Source organism: Coccinella septempunctata, chromosome 9, assembly GCF_907165205.1.
Source record: "Coccinella septempunctata chromosome 9, icCocSept1.1, whole genome shotgun sequence".
In the NCBI taxonomy this organism is placed as follows: Eukaryota; Metazoa; Arthropoda; class Insecta; order Coleoptera; family Coccinellidae; genus Coccinella; species Coccinella septempunctata.
The window spans coordinates 9,424,416-9,445,265 of NC_058197.1; the positions used below are offsets into that span (position 1 = coordinate 9,424,416).

Consider the following 20,850-nt stretch of genomic DNA (forward strand, 5'->3'; position numbering starts at 1 on the left):
TACACTCGATCGCTATGCAACGCGAAACACGCAATTTGACCCAAGAGGAATGTGCCCAAGCGGTAGTTTTGCGGGAGGAAGGGTGGACATATACAAGAATTGCAGAAAGGTTTGGAGTTTTCCATACAAGTGTGTCCAGAATGTTGCAGCGATTCAGGGAGACACATATGAATGTCCGAAGAGCAGGACAGGGTAGACCACAGGTAACAACTGCCATTCAAGAACGTTACTTGAGAGTTTCTTCGTTGAGCCAACGGTTTGCAACCGCTCGCCTCCTTCAAATTCAGCTTGAGCAAACTCATGAGGTGCAAATTAGCAGACAATAAGAAATCGCCTCAGAGAATATGATTTAAGGCCTCGTGTCGCGGCAAGAGGCCCAGCTCTTACCCCAGCCCATCGAAGGGCGCGTTTGGATTTTGCGAGAGAGCATATATCCATTGGGAAGAGGCCGATTGGGAAAGAGTTCTCTTCACAGATGAGTCTAGATTCTGCCTCTACCATTGTGATCGACGTTCCCTTGTATACAGTTACAGACGTCCACATGAAAGATATGCTCAGTGCAATTTCCTGAATACTACTGGTTTCGGGGGAGGATCGATTATGGTATGGGGTGGAATATCTTTGACTGCTCGCACAGACCTAGTGGTCGTTGATAATGGAGCTATGAATGCTGATAAGTATATAAGGAACATTCTTGAAGAGCATGTAGTGCCATTTGCCCCATACATTGGTGAAAATTTCATTTTTATGGACGATAATGCCAGAACCCATCGTGCGCGCATCGTTCAGGAGTACCTTGAAGAGGTTGAAGTCTCTCGAATGGAATGGCCAGCAAGAAGTCCAGATCTCAATCCGATTGAACAGTTTTGGGACAACCTCAGTAGAAGGCTGAGAAGTTTAGAAAATCATCCAGCTACTCTTAATGACTTAGGAATCCAACTCGGAGATCTCTGGAAAGGATTAGATCAGAACATTTTAAGATCACTCATTTTGAGTATGAACCGTCGTTGCCGAGCTGTAATTAACGCAAGGGGTGGAAATAACAAGTATTAAATCACTTATCAGCATTTCAGTATTTTGAAAATTGTTCATTTCTCTTCTTTCACATAAGATTCGGTGAAATCCTGAATTTTTCTTCCATTTAATGTGTCTTGTTTCGTTCAAAACCTTCTCGAGAGAACATAAAAAATAACTTATAAAGTCAATGTAGAGTTAACTTTCATCAAAATTGAGGTTTTCAGAATGTGCGTTAATTTTTTTGCGCAGTGTTTTTGTCGTGCTCGATACCAAAATCATCATTAAATGATGAATTGGTACAAAAAATCAATTTGGATACTCTTCTTGGTCATTCACCCAACTGAAGAATGAAAGAAATCTTTACGCGCACGAAATGATAACAAGCCTAGACAATCTATTTTGCCAGCCTTAGGACAACATAATTTCATTACGTACACTATTATCACTGGAGCTAACTGCAACAGACTGGTGTCTGTGACCCATCAACATCAATTGGACACGGAAATAAGCTTATATTACGTATGTTCATTTTATCCAATTTCCTTCATTCATACGCACTCTGGATTGAAGCAGATAAGGAGTTTCGGTACATTTTTTCCGACTATGAAGTTTGGGAAACTCTATTATGAGATGTTCCCATTCTGAATAAATTTGAGAAAATCAAAATTATGAACTTTATTTTCATTTTCGAAACGGGTCATGTGACCTAACCATCGAAAGCTGTCAAATTAACGTCGAAATATTTATCGGAAAGATATGTTTGAAATTCTGAGACTCCCGATGCGAAAAAGAGTTGACATTGAAAGTTGGTAGATGTAATAAATAGATGAAAAAAATAAGATTTCGACAGGTAGCAGAATAATATTTTTTCTAGATTCACTGCTTAATTTACAATGAGTACGGGTTTTATGAAATTTTCACCAGTTAAAATTAGAATTTTACTTTTAGCATACGACGCAAGTCGACAAATTTCTTCGCCATCTAAACATTTGATTCAAGCCATGAAATATCTTCTTCCGGAAATTGAAGAGATGAAATTTATTATGAGGCAGAGCCTATATAAACCATAAAAACGTAATAAAATCAAAGAATTCACAAAGCTTTTAAAGTGGGATAATTTATGGTTGTTTATACAGTGTTGGTTGCGTCACTTTAATTTCTAATGTGAATTTAATTTTCCTCGTGCGTTAGATAGATTGCATGGCAATTTCCCAAATCCGAAAAATACATAAAGTGTTTATGTTAATGAAGCATAATCCGAATTAAGTTTGACGCGACAAAGGGGTTGTTGTTCCGATAACAGCAACAGCAAGTTTGACGATCACGCAATATATTCAGTCGAAACTAACACAATATTTCATATCTTATTCATTATATCGGCAAGATTTAGAACAGTGTCTATGTGGAAAAAGTTTATTAATGATGATGATTTATTAATGATAAATTGATAAATATGATTAATCATGCTACTAAGGCAGACTTGTCTGCTCTAATTTCTCTAATTTGTCTGTTTGGTACAAAGTTCAAAATCAATTGTGAACTAGGTGTTCGATAATCTAGAATTTTGAATTGTCAAACACTGTTAGAACTGGATGATAACAAACGAAACTTCTGCAAAAAATTCGAGTAATTTCAATTTACAAGTTACAATTTTTACTAGATTTTGAATCAATGAATCAACATTAATACAATTCTCTGAAATAAATACAAATTCACAGAAATTTCAAATTAAAAAAGCCCCCCCCTCCAGAGTTCTGGGGGGCACTTCTTTCAGAATTCAATTCTTTTCTGTATGCCTTTAATTTTCCATTATATCAAAATTTGCAGACATCAAATCTGAATTATAAAATAATCCTTCATATTTTTTCAATAATTGTCCATATATAACTGCAGAAACTTTTGCACGAAATACATTTGAATAAAATATTAGTTCTCACCGAATTACAAAATGTTTTATTAGAAATATTCTGAAATGATCTTAGGCCATTGTTTCAACACAAACATTTTATATTTATTATATTTATTAGTGGCATAGTTATAACTTATGTTATATTGTTGTAGTTGAAGTTAGCAATAAAATGAAATCACGATGGATGCATCCTCTCCATGGTTCGGGAGTAAAAAGCATATATCTAACTCAATATTTGAAAAATACCGATTCAACGGAATTTACACTCATAAATCACAGATAAGTATTAATAGATGTATACATCAATTATATGTTCATTTATTTTTGTAATTGCGGTTTTATTTCAGATAATTCATAAATGACCTACGAAAAACGAAAAACATATGTTTTCGATAACAATCCAAAAACTGGATCACTCTTGAAGTGTTAACCTAAAAATGCATTGAAAAAAAAATTCGGATTCATACCATTATAAAGGATTGATAAAAATAATCCAATCAATGACCAAATCATCCTCAGCAACAAAATGTCTATCTATCCACTTCTGGTGGATACAGAATTTGGGGTTACCATTTGAAAAACAGAACTACCCTCCACTCCACGCATAGGGGAGCATGGCAAACTGTTCAATGATACGCGAAAAGTTGCATAATTCAAAATAAATAAATAATTAATCCTCTAGCATTTGGTACACTTGTTCACGCCATTCAAGGTTGATATTCAAGTTGGCTAAATTCTCATCGAACAGGAGAAATCACATTTCGAGAAAATAAACAGATAATATACCTCTGTAAAAGTGCATGCAGCCACAAGTACACAGAAATAAACAACCATATCGCATATTTCTAGATTAATGCGAAAAAACCTGGATATTTGTACACTCACTATCTCTATTTCTGTCGAAAACGAACCAGGAACTATCGAAATGATATAATTTGAAATATGTGTTATTGCGGTTTCTCTGGTAAATATGGAACTATTCGAAAAAAAAGAAGGAATTCAGACAAGTAAACAACCAAAGTCTAAAGAGTAAAGACCGTTGTTAAATTGTCTATTCGACAATTTTTCAGAAGCTGTTACAATATTATTTCATGTTTTCATTTGAAAAATCACTGAACACTATCTTCAATTTCTGATTTGCTATTATCTTTCGATAATCCTAATATTATGATACAAATATATTTGTCTAATTCACAATCTCTATTTTTTCATCGAAAAAATATCATACTGACATAACAGTTGCATCTCTGAAATAATAATAATATTTTTAATGCTATATCGTGTGATAAATACCTATAGATAATGAACTATAATGTGAAAATAATGAAAAATTCATGTTTAGAATTGCTTCTTGATAAATCTACAGCCTGTTTCATCATCGATTTTAACTTCAGCCCTTTCATTTCATTAAATTAAAAATAGGGATAAAAGGAGTATGTTATTCTAGTCAAAGTCATTTGGCTTCTTCTAACCCATAATAATCCTTTTCATGTTAATTTTCTTGTACATTCAACTTATGACTTTCCTCTGAGGAGCAACCTTCAATTTTCTTGGAAACAAAAGAACTGTCAGAAATGAAATTGAGCAGACATTAATGGGGCAGAAAAGACAATCAAAGAAAAAATTCTGGTGAAGTTACCAACGGGTAGAAAGGTGTACTCTTGAAATTGTTTCGCAAGAATATTTTTTCTTATCCCATATTATACCATTGAAAAAATAACCACAAATTCTATCATTGGGATATAAGTATCCCATTCCCAATGTTGCTGTAAAATATTATCAATATTTCCAAAGTACTGCTTTGCGATGGGGCTATGTTTTTCATGAGACAGGTATGTTCAAGCAAAAAGGAAAAAGTCGATCAAAGAATTACCCCAGACTTAAAGCAATAATGAAAATATGATAACAGAGTCTTCATGAACCTCTATACGGGTTTTATCTCAAAACTGGCTGGAGTAGATATCCGTTGACTCATTTATGCCACACGATTTTGAAAAAAACATCAATTTATTTCCATAAAGATTGGTATGTTATCAGAAAATTGAAAAGGTTGATTACTACCCAAAAAAATTGGTTTTCGGTATGCAAAGGCAAATTGTGGGACCTATTTTCTTTAATGAAACGTTGTAAAGGAGAAATAATCATGCCTTTTTATAGCTAAATTGAATTTTGATGAATTTTCCAATAATAATTTTCATGTAATTCAGTTCTTTGGTTTAGTTATGGATTTTCAGAAATGACCAAATCAATTCAATATTTATAGAGAAGCAATAAACATATTGAGATTCCTACCGTAATTCATTTATATTAGTAGAAAAAAAATTAAACATAATATCACGTCCATTCAAGATTCATGTCTCTTGCGTATGAAAATTGTTGACTTCGGTTAAAATTTTCACCAATAACTTTTCTAATCGCTTCAGATTCTTTGGGTGAAATATAATGAAAATTTAACAATTTTTTAACATAATTTTTTCAGTTACCGAACTTCAAAATTCGATAGCCCACTTGACGACGAGTTTAGGCCAGAAATGAAATTTACCCAGTATCACAGTGTCACGTGACAATTACTTCGAGGCGAGTTTAAAATAGGAAAGATCGATTTATGGCAATTTCGTTTTGAACTTGAATAGTGATAACGTCGTGATTGTGTTTGTTATATCCTTATTAGTTTTCTGATGTTGATTATCGTTGTTGTTTATCAATTATTATAACTTTTCGATTTCATTTTTCGTAATGAGGTTTGTTGATTTTCTGCTCATTATCTTTCTTGAATTATTTTAAAAATTTCTTCACTGGATCTTCTTATTTCAATGTCACTTGTGAAAGATACGATATATCTACCAACTGTCATCCATGTCACCACCGTAGCTAATTACAGAATAACTAGAGGAATAACATTACCATCAATTAGCGGCGTAAACAGGAGTAACCCATCTGTGGTCCAAATTCGGACCAGGACCACAGACGCGCAGTCTAACCGCTGATGCTGTATCAAACGGTCACTTAAAGTCAAAATCTTGAGACAACAATAGCATTATCGCCAGATGCATCGATTAATTAGAGCTCGGGCAATATCGCAAATTACTGCCAAGTAATTTGTTTTGCTCCCTCTTCGTCCTGTCCAACTGGGATCCTTCGGCCATTATTCGAACCTTTTGGACGCAGTATTTCGCACCGTTGCTATGCGGCAGTCGAAATGTTAAGGTTAGCATTTGGGTATTTTTAGACGAACGTTTGAAGAAAAAACAGTGATGTGTCATTAGCGACTGGAAGTTGTCGCGCTTAGTTAATATGCGAGATGTCATAGATGAATCTATTGTCGGAGGCAAGGTTCCAGACGGAAAAAGAAGAAAATGTCCTGGAGTAGAGCGAATTACGCCGGCTTGTTACTGCTAAGGCCGAGTTTACACGGTAGGTCGATGTGAGGAATGCATCTTTTGGTGCAAGAATCGAAAAGATCAGGGTGGAAGAGGCTTAGGATTCGTTTTCAGGATCAGAAATCAATAAATGTCACAAAATGTAGCCATAATGGAATCAAAGAGTGAAACGCTTCGCAAAATAATTTTTTTTTTAATAGATTCTGTAGAGAATGTCTTTATTTTTGGTAGGTACTTCATAATGTAAAGCCCAAACAATAAACAGAGTGAGTTAAAGGTAATGCCCAAAATTAAAATTTCGGTATTCACAAATTCATAGAAAAATCCTCGAACAGATCAATTTTCATTTCAAATTATGCGACTTTTCATGTATAATTGAGGAATTTGTCATCCTTCATGAAAAGAAGAGGGTATACTTGAGCTTTTTTCAAATGGTAAACCTAACCTCTTGCTGCTGAAGATTCAGTCATTGGGATACGTTTTTGAAGAACTTTTTAGTCTTCTTATTATGAAGAAGAAATGGTCGAACTTCTTGAATACGAATTTTCACTTCTTCTAAGTATTTTGAGGTTAAATGCATACATTTTAGGAGTAATGTTTTTGAAGTGTCATCGAAAACATAGATTCTTCGTTGGGTAGGCATTTATTGATGAATTATCAGAAATAAAAACCACATTTACCAAAAAAATTATATATGTAGTTTGGAGAATGATTGACATCCCATAGTAGACCTTGAAAATCCAGACGTCGCTTCAAGATCTTCAATGATTTCTGTAGTTTCAATCACAGAACTGTAATATATAAATACAGGGGGAGTCTTTGACTAATGAAAATATTCCAACTGTAGATTGTTGAAGTCAAAAATAACATTTTTTTTGCCATTCTTTCCGGATCGGCTCGGTTAAAAAACACAGGCTATTAGGCTATTGAAAAAACATAAAAATGTTATTTTTAGTTTTATCTCACAAACGTCTTTAACGAATGAAATGCATTTCGGAAAATAGATTTTCATTTATTTGGTGCATCTTTTTCGAACACAATATATACTTAAGCGTTTTCCAGTTTTCTCATTATGACCATTTTGTACCATAAAATATCAAGCCACCTCTTCAAACTAAGGTGGACGCTATCTAATGAATATTTGAGCTTTTTGTAAAGAAAAGTATTGTTCATATTTTCTCATATAATGTACCGTTTTTGAGAGATTTGATGTTCAAAATTTAAAAAGTACTACTTTGGCTGAATACAACTCTGTAAAAAAATCACAGATGTGTAGTGTCGCAGATTCTGAAGGTAATTTTGTTTTTCCAGCGGTGGCACAGCTCATTATGAAAACTTAAAATGGTTATATATTTTTATCAGGGCCGAATCGGAAAAAATGGTATAAGAAAGAAGTGTTTCTTTTGACCTCAAGAATCTACTGTTGAAATATTTGTACGAGTCGAAAACTTACCCTGTATAATCTAGAAAGGTATTTGAAAACAACAAATATTCAAATTGAAAGCATGCTTCCAATTTGTTCGATTGAATCAAGAACATAAACAGCAATGAAATTCGAATTATCTTCGGTCGGTGCATAGATTCACAGGTCTATAGATTACTGTTTATTTGCAGTACCAACCTGAATTCTGCAACACAAAATCGTAACTTATGCTATTACCAACCTAAATTAGATTTTCCATAGTCATCCGAGATTTCAATCATTCTTGAATGGACTATACATTTTTCATCTGTCACCACTACTCTAAAAAAAAGATTTTTTCGAAAAAACTTCAAAAGCACCAATTACTACTGCGTATGTCGTTTGACTCCCGAATACATCTTAAAAATTTCAATTTGATAAGTTTACCCACTTCATTCCTTCAATAAAAAATGATTGATGAAAATAATCCAATCAGGGACCAAATCTTCCTCAGTAACAAAAGGCTCATCCATTTCTGACAAAAAAGTGAGGGTTGTCATTTAAAAAACTGAACCACCCCCACTCCTCCTAGAGGGTGCATGGCAAACTCCTGAATTATACAGAAACAGTTTCCTCCTTTGAAATAAAAATTGATCTCCTTTTTTGAAACGAAAAATTTTTGACATTCTGGGTAACCAGAAATGTATTTATAAAATGCATCTTTCAAATACAGATGCATCCCTTAATCTCTTAATTGTTAATTAAGTATAGAAGGAGAGGGAGTTAATTCAACTAAATAACAAAATATTGAATATTCAGTAATTTCACCTCATAAAATGCTAAACAACAATAAAATTTGCAGTTTTTCTGTTTCATACCACGAAAAACTACTCATAGCTCAAATAAGCTTTTCAAATTTTGTTAGAATATCTCAAAGAGGATAATCTCATCGACATGTTCACCTATTTTCAATTTAGGAAGAATGTTTGATGGTCTGATGGCCTATGAAAACTTTCAAACAGTGGACATCAACCTTAGAAATTCCGTTACCTAAAGTCAAGACAAATATTTTTCATTTTCCATATTATCAACACTGCGGTCATTCATCTTTGAAAAAAGAGTTTATCCTTAAACTTGTCGAAAAACTGCATCTCCGTTGTATCCCTGTAAGCCTCTAACTTGGTAGTGGCAATTAGATACACGGCACCAAATAATAATAACCTCAGATAACGACACCAAATCCAACGTCTTCCTTGAAAAGTAGGAAAGATTGAGGTACAAAGTTCAAAGCCAAATAAAAACGAACAAATCAATCATTGGCTTGTCTCCCCCATTTAATTTGAGTTCGTGAAAGATAAGATAGCATTTTTTCGTAAGAAGCATCTCAAATCGTTTTAAGTCTCCATTTCTAGATCACCAGATAAACAGGATTTTTTTGAATTGAATTCAGAAATATAAAATTGGGAAGATAGATTTCACAAACAGTTCGTTATTACGAGAGGGGGGAAAAATCAACCCCTCCTTTATTCCCCAACCCAAATTAAAAAAATTTATATGAAAAAGCTACTTGCCTAAAATTGTTAGTTGATTCCACTGATAGTGAATGTTGAATAAAACAATTTAATTTCTAATAATTCAATTCGAAAAAGATAACCGAACACTACCTGTGATCAAGCATGTGAAAGTGCATTTTTCGTGGGATAATTTCGATGTTGATGGGCGTGTTACACTGTTGAATGAATCAAATTAAACAATTTACGAGAATAGCATTGTCTGTGACGTATACCTGAGTATTTCCGTTTCAAAGTCCAAAGAGTAAGAATTTTTACCTTGACGTTTTTTACTTTTATGTTTTCCTTCAATGAGCTTCGTACTTAGTACACCCGGTATACTGCGCGAGAGGGTCTTTGGTATTATAGACACATGAAAATAATGATGCAAAATTTTAATATCGTAACCTCAAATTATTGTACAGGGTATAAATGAATAGTTACGAAAAATGCAAGGGGTGATTTCTAGTAAAAAAAAGTTTAGGTCTTTTTCGTAATTTTTTTCGAGCAACACTGAAAATCAATTTTAATTTTTTTTCAACCAAAAACTGACAGAAATAAAATTGATCAGATATTCTATGGGAGTCAGAAGGCAATCTGAAGAAATTTTGGTGGTGCCCCATCATAACAATGGGTAGAAAAAGCCACGCCTAAAATTTGTTTCGTGAGTAATTTTTTCGTCTTTCGTATTATTATGCCAAATAAGACTTTTATAATTTTTTGATAAAAGTAAAGGATTTAAAGGAAAAATCAACCTAGTAGGGGGATGCAATATGCTGATATTAGGTTTAGAAGAATACGTCAAAAAATTTTTGATTGCCTTCTCGCTTCCATGGGATGTCTGCTCTTGTGTACTCTTTAATTTTTGTCATTTTACTAGTTTCCAAGAAAAAATTAAAAATTGCTTTTAAGTTGCCATGCATGTTCAGTGAGATAAAAAATTTTCTCACTAGTTTTTGGCAAGTAATCACCTTATAATTTTTTTCCTAACTTTTCATTTATTCCCTTAGTGACGACGAATCAAATCATATAAATGTCTATAAATTTTAATATTAAACATGCATCAGAGATTTATACATTGATTTTTGTCATCAAATTAAACACGAGTTTTGTCAGGATGATACTGTTTGATTGTCAAATTCGGTTGAGCGATTCACTGATGGCAAAAATAATAAATCTAACCGCAGATACGAAAACGGTGATCTATTCAAAAGGATAAAACCTCAAGACGGTAAATCAGATCCGATAAACTCCGCAAATTCGATTGATTATATAAAATTATTTCACAAGGTGAAATTTTCAGGATGGAAATTTACTGATCCATTTGCTTGCGCTGAAAATTTTCTCAAATCTGTGACGATACGAAAAATGATCAAAAGAATATTCATAAGTTAACAAGTTAAGTCAAATTTCGGATCTTTTTTATTATATTCAAAAATCTTTCCCAGAAATGAGCAAATTTCTCATCAATTTTTCAAGATATTCGATGTGAAAATTCCGGAAAAGCTCCATCATCAAACAACCCCAAAAACCCATATTTTGGCGATTACATCAAAATTCGGCGGAAACGAATGAAATTTAGTTTACGGGTGTTTTAGATAAAGAAAATTGTTATTTGACCATAAAAAGCACCAATTAACCATAAAATGAACTGGTGATCTGAAAGCTCCCATAAAAAAGGAAAACAAAACACCATTTTCGTGAAAAACTTTTAAGGATTCCAACAGAAAAACTCAATTTTTATTTGAAAAAAATCAACGTTCAATCTAGTTGTTTGGCTACAAAAAAATATTTTGTTGTACCTTTTTGAGCCATTAACTATAGGGAAATTTCGGAAATATCCGCAATAACAGTCCACGTGCGAATATTAGGTTAAGTAACATACAATTCAACATAGATAAAACACATCGGTTAAATCGGGCGACTATCAGGAAAGAACAATGTATTTCTTGGAAATAAAATCGATTAAATACAACCGTGATATGACAGAACGTAAATAATCGAGCTGAATCTGAAAAGTACAAGGCCAGTCATAATAACTAATTTCGTATGCTTATACATAATTTATTATTCAGTGGAAGAAATCAAACCGTCTATCGGTTAATAAAACACTCCACAGCTACTTGGAATTCCTAATAATGTTACATATATTTTGAAATTGTTGCAAGCCGATAAAATTTTTTCCGATTGAGCATTGTGAAGGAATGGAATAAAACAGGTACATATTAAAAAATGAATCGAATGGATGCGGTGCCTGAAAAATATTGGTAGATATTCGAAATTTTGAAAAGTATGGATTCACGAAGATTTTCCAGATGCGTACAAAAAATAAAAATAAATAACATGTTAAGAAAAATACAAATGAAACGATAATGTACATATGGAAAAAAAGTTTCGAACGAGTAATTTCTGTTGATTTACAGAAAATGCAATTTCACAATATTACCAAAAGTGAATTGAAGCGATGGAATACATTAAAAAGACATTTACATGTCTTTCATTTCAACAGTTCCAGAAGAAACATATACCGGTTTGGTACTTGCACAACATTACAAAATTGTATGAAATTTATAAGAAATGCGAGAAAATTGAAAACTCTACCAGAAGAAGTGTAAGAAAAATAGTATTTAATCAAGCTGAGTTAATGGAGGGTGGTCTAAATTTCCGAAAAAATTCGTTGGAAGTTGAATTTTCACTTCGGTACATGGTACTTAGGCTTGAGTTGAAGGGGTGCAAACCCTCCACCCATAAGTGGACACAAAAATTTCCCTAAAAACTGAATAACGTCCTACCTCCGATGGGCAGCGTGCGCCACCTAGTTTTCCTGGTCCTTTTCCCCATAACTCCCTTAACCCACTTCCGTCAGGACCTTAACACACCCTTAACGACTCCCCTCAGAAGTCCTTCTCGGCCAGCATTTTCACGTCCGGAAAAGTCCTGGCGAAAAACTAGAAACGCGGTCCGCTTTTCCACGACACTATTCTATGATCCAGCCTGCTAGATCCGATTTTCGCTAAACCCGCGTGGTCACTGATCGGTGCCGGCTCCTGGTGCTACTGTCACATCTCAGGCCCCCTGTCCGTTTCTTGTCAGGATGGGGTCTCGCTCTCTAGACGGGTCTTCTATCGTTCCTTCTCTTATCACCACGTTCACATGACTCGGGCCGGGGACGTTGCCGGCGCTAGATTGTGGCGGGCGGTTCGGGATGTCCTTCTGCCTGTTCGGTGCCGCTTTTCTCTGTGTGTGTGTGTGTGCCGTCGTCTTACGAACCCGTGACCGAGTCGTCGCCGTCGGTTGCATAACATCTACATCTAGCGCCGGTATCGACCTGGGGCGCGGGGAGGCGGCGCAAAGCTACTATGCGACGTTGCCAGGATGGGCGGGAAAATCTGGAGATCGAGGGAAATTCGTCCGACACCCAATACTGTCATTCATGTCATGTGTAAAGAATTGATTGGTCGTTGTTTGGCTGATCTAGAGCTGACGACGATCCTCCGAAGTAAGATTTTCCCATGGAAATACCGAGAACCAAGAGATTTCTCTGGAATTTCTGTCCCTCAAGAATATACAGTGTTTTAATTGAAATATTCAAGTCATAAGACATTAAAGACACTTTATGTCTTCCAATCCCACTGAACTTACTTTCGTATATGAAACCTTTGGTTCGCTCTCGCAAAATTTCATATTAAAACGCTAGTTGAGATACCATTTGAAATATTCAAGAAAGAAAATGAGTAGGAAATCAACAAACATCTTCATGAAAAATGAAGTCGTAAAGAAAAAATCATTAAGCATGTAACGAAAACTTTCACGATGAAAGAAATTAAAAACTTCAACAACCTCTCTAAAAAAAACTTCACAATTCACTTAGTAGAAGCGCCCACCAAAGTAGCGTAGCACTGACCTGGCACATATATGACGAAGACGATGCTTAATTTTCAGATATGAACTGAGAATGACATATTTCACGCAACTGACACTTCACTCAGATGTGCGATATCTGAAAATTTTGCATCGCCTTTGTCATGTATGTGCCATGTCAGTGCTACGCTACTTTGGTGGGCGCTCTCCCTCAGGCCTACGACGTTCTCACTTATTATGATCCTAATCCAAATCGAAATGATCATCTCCTTTCTATAACCTCGAGGTTTTTTGCCTAAATTATCCAGTAAACTATATATATGTTTTTTCGATTTCCTCACAAAGAAAATTATTTGTTTATCACAAAACTCTACTTATATGAATAACAAGTGGTCAACTAGTAGATTTCATCATAGATATATTTCGAAATATATAAATGTAATGTTTAATATCAAAATAAAAATGGTCTACACTTGTAGACCACGCGAGTGAATACGATGGAAAAGAGGGCGCGACTGACGTAGGGTTAAATAGAATATTTCGAGCTCTACAAAATTGTACAAGATTATTTTCCTCTATCTTTTATAATTTGCCCAGCGACGATCATAGAACATAGAAGCCTAAAATCAACGGCTACATTCACGACTGGTTTTTGACAAAAATCGATGTTTTCAATGATTATACTTTATACAATTCTGTCTTTGACTCGTACGAATATTTTAGCAGTAGGTTCTTGAAGTCAAAAAAGAAAAACACTTTTTTTCCTTATCAGTTTTTCCGAATCGGCTCGGTTTAAAAAATACAGGTATTGAAAAACCTTAAAGAAATGTTATTTTTAGTTCTATCTCACAAACGGTTTTATCGAATGTAATGAATTTCGGATTATAGCTTTTCATTTATTGATGAATCTTCTTCGAACACAAGATATCATCTACGTCTAAAGTTTTTTCATTATGATCATTACGTACCATAAAAATAGCAAAAATTCAAAGAGCCTAACTCTTGAATTTAAGTTATCTAATGAATATTTGAATGTTTTGCAAAATGAAAGTATCCTCCATATTTTCTCGTATAATGAGCGGTTTTCGAGTAATTTGATGTTCAAAAATTAAAAAGGATCTGTGCAAATTGCAAAATTGGGTACTTTGGCTGAATACAACTCTGTTTCAGAGATTAATAGATATGTAGTGTCATAGATTCAGCTAGTTATTCTGAAGGTAATTTAGTTTTTTCAGGGGTGGCACAGCTCATTATAAAAATTAAAAATGGCTATATCTTTTTATAAGGGCCGAATCGGAAAAAATTGTATGTGCAAAAAGTGTTTCTTTTGACCTCAAATAAAATATTTGTACGAGTCAAAGGCTCACCCTATATAGAAATGAATATCACACGAGAACCTAATCCATTAAATTCCCTATACTATATTGAAATTCCCAGCAAAATCGGATATCTGGTTCCAGAGTTACGCAGAGACAAACATACAAAAAAACTAAAAAACACTAGGACTTTCATATTTACAATTTAAGGATAAGGATGCTGGATCAATGCAGAGAGGACCAAAGGAAAGATAAAGGCAGATGGCCATTAGATTGGTTCCTTTCTTAGGTCTTAGTTAACCCAACACTATAGTGGGTTCATGCGGAGCTACTAAGAACTAAAACCTAAGGAATGAACCAATATATAATGGGCAAATGGCAAACACGAGAAAGCCATATGCTAATTGGATTGCTCCCTATTTTAGGTCATAGTTCTCAGTAACGCTGTATGAACCCACCCTGAAGGTGTGGGTTACTGAGAGACCAATCCAGTTGGCCGATGGCGTTCACGTGATGGCAATCTGCCAATTATGGGTTTCTCCCTTAAGTCCCAGTAACACCTTTTTTTCGAAAACCCATCCGAAATACCTATCAAAGAAATAAGAATGAAAACGTAAAATTCCTGACACATATCGATGAACAGAGAAAAGTACAGAGATTTGACAACTGATGTCAGATTGCGGTAATAACTAAGATGTCTAAAAATATGGTGTATGCACTCGTCAATTTTTGAATGGAATGACATTAGACTAAATCGAAAATAAGAGATTCGTTTCGTGGCGGCGCCACCATGTTCTATCCTTGTTCTATGAAAGAAAATCTAATGATACTTCCTCGCTTTATTTTGTTCAGCGTTTATATCGATCACAGATTACAGTCATCTCTGTGGTCCTGATCCATCAAAGAATCAGCTGTTAACGAATATTAGTGATTTACACTTGTATTTTCGTTGTAAAAACGAATCTGCAGATATTTCAACACTATAGAAGGATTACTTCTATTTTTCTTCAAGATAATTTTGTTTGACCAATTGTATTCTTGAGGAAGGCAATTCAATATGATTTCAATAAAACACAGTTGATTGGCGAAATATTCAATATATTCAGTTGACTGAAACGCAATTTTCACTATACTTGTGAAGAATATTTGAAGAACAGACTCGAACAGATTAACATATTTCTGTTTCTTAATACATGCTCACAATTCACATTACGTATTTTCAATACAGTTCCTTTATTGCTTAAATATTGCTGAAGTTGCCATAAAACTGTTAGCTCTATCCATCCCGAATGTTCATCTGATTTGGCTCTGCCTCAATTTCCAACAACAAAGGGTGATAGTCCAACAACACCGAATTCTTACCTGTAGTTCTTGATTGTCCATACAGAAAACTGAACGACGTTTTCAATAAATGAATGTTGTACGACCTTTCTCGAAAGTAATACATTTTTATACACCAATAATCGCTTATGAATACAACACATTCGCAAGTCGTAGGAATGCATTCAAATTATTTTCATATATCATTTGACAACTGTCAATTCCTAAACGGCGCTACCTACAGAGGGAAAAACGAAACTTATCTCTTATTTTCGAAGCGGGAAAAACAAAATCTAATCAGTGCATACACCATGTTTTTAGACATCTTAGTAATAACGCAACGGATAGGCATAGACATAGAGACATATGTCTATATGTCTATGCGGATAGGTAATTTGAGAGAAGTGAATTGGACACCGATCATAGATCGGGGTGGGTTACAACTATGCACAGAGTAGTAAGTGTTGTCGGCCTCTCTATTTTAAATTTCATTTCATTTTGTTCAAAGATTATAGATATAATCTTTGATTTTGTTCTTTCGGTCGTATCGGCTCATATAATTGAAACTCTCGGCCGATGCCTTGTACCTATATAAGTCGTATGCCAGGACCTGCCAGCGACATACTTTATGGATATCATATTAAAAGAATCAGTCAACCAATATTGAATAACAACTGACTCGGATGAAGTCGCGAGGTTAAAGCTATTACAATGCGAATTACTGAGGCTTCATCATTTTCATTGTCTTCATCGTTTTTCCCGGAAAACCGTAAGAAAACGTGGCAACGTCGCGCAGAATATTCCTCTTCCCATCTTCAAGTTGTGAATGAATAGCACCCCAGATAACTTGATGATGAATTTTCTTCTCGAGAAGATCCCCGCATTAATCTCAGTTGAATAATAAACACTTTGGGGATTTCGATCTCAGCTATTACGTATAATTAGACATAAATTTTCATTGAAACAATAATCTCGTTAATTTCGCCAATCGTTACTAGAGAAGACAATTTCGATAATATAACATTCACTGTTTCATACTGAATTGTTCTGAAAAAGATGGAAGTATAACAACAGATTGGATAAATGGATGTTTAAAATACCTATGCAAAAGTGTAGGACTACAAAAATACATTAAATTAAACACATTTCGACTGATTGCTAACCTAGCGATGTAGGCTACTGAGGAAACGCATCCAAATAATTAAAATGACTGAAGGGTTCAAAATTGATCCATATTTTATCTTGTATACTTCCATACAGGGTGATTTCTAATTTCACTAATTTGTCATGACCTTCGAGTCATATTAGGGACTATTTCACAGTGAACCTTCGACCATTTTTCAGAGAGTACCTAGAGAATTATAGGAAACGGGGTGCTGAAGATATTGAACTGACTATCCATAGATTATTTCCTGTGTTTTTATGCTGCTCCTTTCAAAATCAATGAACACTTATTCAACTTTGATTCACAATATATGAAAGCCCAGGTTTTATTCTGTCTAAGTTATGCTATATATTTTTTCTAGTTATACTACTTTGTTCGCTTCTGTTGTTTTTTTTTAAACTTAAATAAATGTTTCACGCACCTGAAGATGCTATTGTAATAGCGAAACGCGTGTCGTATTTTAAGAACACATCTTGTGAAAATCGTATAATCTGTACATTACTCAAGATTTATGGTGTAATTTGACGCACCGGTTGAACGAAATGAGGTGGTGCGCCATCTTGTTGGAAAATGATCGTTTGATTGTCTTCTGCATTTTCCAATACTTGCACGTGGACTGGATAAATAGCGTTTTCCAATAGATTTAAATAAATTTGTCCAGTGAAATTAACGGGTATAAAAAAGGGCTGATTAGGTGCATAAATATCCGCCCAAAAATTTATTTTTTGTGGCAGCTGAGTATGCACCTCACGAAATAATCTTGGATTCTCATCTGACCAATACGAAAAGAAATGCCAGTTAACATAATGCCGTTAAGGAAAAATGAACACTCGTCCGAAAAACAGATATCAAACATGTTGTTTTGATTACCGTTTATAATTTCACTGACCACATCACAGAACTGGAGTCGGTGATCGGGATATTTCTAATTCAGTTCCTGAACCAATCGTATCTTACTATCTTATACGGATTGAATTTATGTTGTTTAAGGATTCCCATGGTTGTTGTGCGTGAGACACCAGATACATCGAATAACTTCCTACTACTAAAAGTGAGATCCTTGCTACATGACCTAAGACAGCCACGTCCCTTGCTTCGTCACTTTCTTTTTGTTTCCGACCGAACCAGTATAGCGTCAAATTTGACAACCAGTTGCGCAATTTTTTTTTCAGAATGTCGTTCGTTAAATGAAGCCGCTGTGGTTCTCGCAAAGTCATTGTTTCTAAAATATAATTTCAATTTTTAATTCCACATTGCCTCTTTCACTACTTTTGCTACTTTCAATCTATCATGGATATACTATGGGGTGAGTTTGAAAACTGAAGTGATGCCCTATCTCTTGAATAACTTGTTGGGGACTCACTATATAGAGATAGAGAAACTCTTGTTTGTACAAGTAGTAACTTTCTAAAGACCGCGAAAATGTCGTTTAAGATTGTTTTGAAGCAGCCTGTACATCTGTAAATATTTTGAAACTAAAATTTCAAAGGATGTTACATTCTTTCTGAGTTCCATTTAGGATTAGAAAATAATAATTCTTCCTTCCTCCATATCCCCATATAACAGAAATCAATCAACGTTTTAAAGGGTGCGAAACGTAGGATTTGCTAGTTTATACCATGCCAGTGCCATCTAAGAATGAGTCGCAGAAACCTCTCTGAAATTGAATTACGGCAAGCGATGCCTATATTGTTGCCTCATCCGAGATAATTTGAAACCTGTCGGCGTTTTATGTTACGTTTATATCAATCCGCACTAAACTTGTTCACTTGGACATCGGTCTCTCCAATCTCCCACCGATCGTTTTTAAAAGCATTGGTTCAACACTAGGTGACGCTACTTTACTACACTTCAATAGGTTGTACCGAAAAAAAAACAATTTTTACCTCAACGAATACATTTATTTCCAACATAAGGCATAAATACAAAAGTATTGGGTCCTTTGCGTCAATCACACAAACCCAAAACTGACTAGAATTATCATATTTTAAAAATGGAACCTCTCTGTTCTCCCATCACCTTCTCCACCATCTGTGTGCTGATTTCCCACAGGGCCAATGCCAAATCGTCCTTCTGGGCAGACTTACTCTCTTCACACTGATAACAATTGTTGAAATAACAACCAGTCACTCCGTTCAGTTCTGGAGCAACGGCGCAGAATATGGTTGTAGCGGCGGCCTGTTGAAGGCTTTTGGTGAAGGGGCGGGCTATGTAGAAGAGCAGCCTGTAGAACCACCAGTATCTCGCTATATCTGAATACACCATATTACCAGGATGCACGCTAAAGACGGAAACTCCCCGATTTTGCAGCTTTTTGGCCAACTGTCTAGCGAAGAGTACATTGCAAAGTTTCGAATTATTATATGCCATTGTAGACCAGAAGTTTGATGCAGTTTCTGGGGACAGTTTCAGCTCTGATATGTTATCCAGTGTTATGGTGGAAAATCTGCAACGAGAATATCACACTAAGAATATTCTCTCGCTTTTAAATATTTAATCTAAATTTTAATTTATGTCGAAATTTTCTATTTGAAAATTTATATAAACATATATCCAAAACTTCTCATGTCTAACTCAACAATTTAAGCCAATTCTGAAGCAGTTTATGACAGTTTGAGATCATTCTTCTATATGGTTGTTCAATGATTCTGACCTGTGGGATTCTGAAGATAAAACTACAACTCTACTACCAGTAGAGAGTAGGTCATCGAATAAACAGGTGAGATAGAAGTGTGACAAATGGTTCACTTGGAATGTTGTCTCATATCCATCGATAGTCTTGGAGAAAGGAAGGGCAAAAACCCCTGCATTCAAAATGAGCATATCGATCTTGGGAATTTTCAGTTGCCTCACTTGGTCGTGGAAATCTTTCACAGTTTTTAGGTTGGCAAGGTCCAAATAAAATACTGGACATTTTTCATCTGGGATAGGTTTCTCTTCTCTTATCTTTTCGATCGCTGCTTCAGCTGATTTCAAATTTCTACAGGCAAATATCACAGTACAACCATGTTTGAGTAAGGATCTGGCTGTTTCGAAACCAATTCCTGTATTCGCTCCTGTTACAATAGCTATTTTTCCATTCAAATCTTTACCATGAAGGATCTGAAGGCAGTATTAAGTTATAGAATATTGTAAATATTTCAACTGATTGTACATACTTGTAGGGCACTGGTATGAGCATCAAAACGTTGTCGATAATCATTTACATTCTCTTTTTCTTCAACTGCAAATGCTAGTCTGGGATCTGTGTAAGTGGTTCTTTTATTCTCATGATCTACATATATTACTTTTCCTGTATTTTTATCTACACATCTCTCCCAACCAAATGGTAAATCCCCACAAACCCTTTTCTTTTTACCTGTTCTAGGATGAGTCCACTGCGTAGCTTTCTGCAAATGATTTGCATAAAATACGCTTCCATCCACTGTCACTCTTTCCTCCCAACCTGGTGGAAGTTCGTCTTCGCTATCTGTATCTGGTAGGTTCATTACCGCCTAAAACTGTTAAAATTCGGCAATACCAGTTAGTGTGCCGTGATTAGCATTTATATACAAATATTCTTTAGCATTTTGTATTAAATTCATATGTACCTACCTGGGTCCTGGTTCCACTATTATAAGTACACTTACAGATTGATAAACTGTATTAGTTATCTTGCTTGTTTATTTACTACAATTTACTAGTGTCACTGTTTGTTGTCACCATGTTGTCACTGTCAAAACGTACAGGTTAATTCAAAGATTAGCGAGTTAGGAAACGAGGCAACCAAAAATGACGAGGACGCCATCTCTTGTTTCAAGTGTTCGAAGTTCCAAATGTACTGGTTAAAACATTCAACCTTATGGTGGATCGAGTTTTCACGACGTGAGGACATCGATGTAAATAAATCCCTGAAAAGGTATACAATTTGCAGTAACCATTTCTCAGCAA

At 34.9% G+C, this 20,850-nt stretch overlaps 2 protein-coding genes across 5 annotated transcripts in view; both read right to left on the reverse strand.

Annotated features, from left to right (window-relative positions):
* Positions 1-12,424, reverse strand: part of LOC123320487 — a 75,142-nt gene extending 62,718 nt beyond the window's left edge. Inside the window, exon 1 of one of the 2 annotated variants that reach the window (XM_044907816.1) lies at positions 12,051-12,415. In XM_044907816.1, the coding sequence (XP_044763751.1) occupies positions 12,051-12,099 (49 nt within the window). In that variant the 5' untranslated portion in view covers positions 12,100-12,415. Of the gene's footprint in view, positions 1-12,050 lie in introns of both variants that reach the window. The other variant, XM_044907817.1, reaches the window with a different exon arrangement.
* Positions 12,425-18,799: 6,375 nt separating this feature from the next.
* On the reverse strand, positions 18,800-20,640 carry LOC123320488 (WW domain-containing oxidoreductase). Of its 3 annotated transcripts, XM_044907821.1 has the most exons (5): positions 20,515-20,609; positions 20,279-20,414; positions 20,079-20,194; positions 19,574-20,022; positions 18,800-19,366 (listed from the first exon to the last, which is right to left on the reverse strand). In XM_044907821.1, exons 2-5 carry the CDS (start codon positions 20,406-20,408, stop codon positions 18,901-18,903), a joined length of 1,161 nt encoding a protein of 386 aa, XP_044763756.1. In that variant the 5' UTR covers positions 20,409-20,414; positions 20,515-20,609; the 3' UTR covers positions 18,800-18,900. The 3 variants fall into 3 exon arrangements, with proteins under 3 accessions (XP_044763756.1, XP_044763753.1, XP_044763755.1); XM_044907818.1 differs by having other exon boundaries at positions 20,079-20,420; positions 20,515-20,640; XM_044907820.1 differs by having other exon boundaries at positions 20,079-20,414.
* Positions 20,641-20,850: the final 210 nt, after the last annotated feature.

Excerpts from the sequence above, each read along its gene's own strand:
- LOC123320488 (XM_044907818.1), bottom strand. The coding sequence starts at position 20,408 with ATGAACCTACCAGATACAGATAGCGAAGACGAACTTCCACCAGGTTGG. Across the intron at positions 20,023-20,078 it reads CTCATACCAGTGCCCTACAA|ATCCTTCATGGTAAAGATTT; the intron begins GTATGTACAATC and ends TACTGCCTTCAG. Across the intron at positions 19,367-19,573 it reads TTATCTTCAGAATCCCACAG|ATTTTCCACCATAACACTGG; the intron begins GTCAGAATCATT and ends TTCTCGTTGCAG.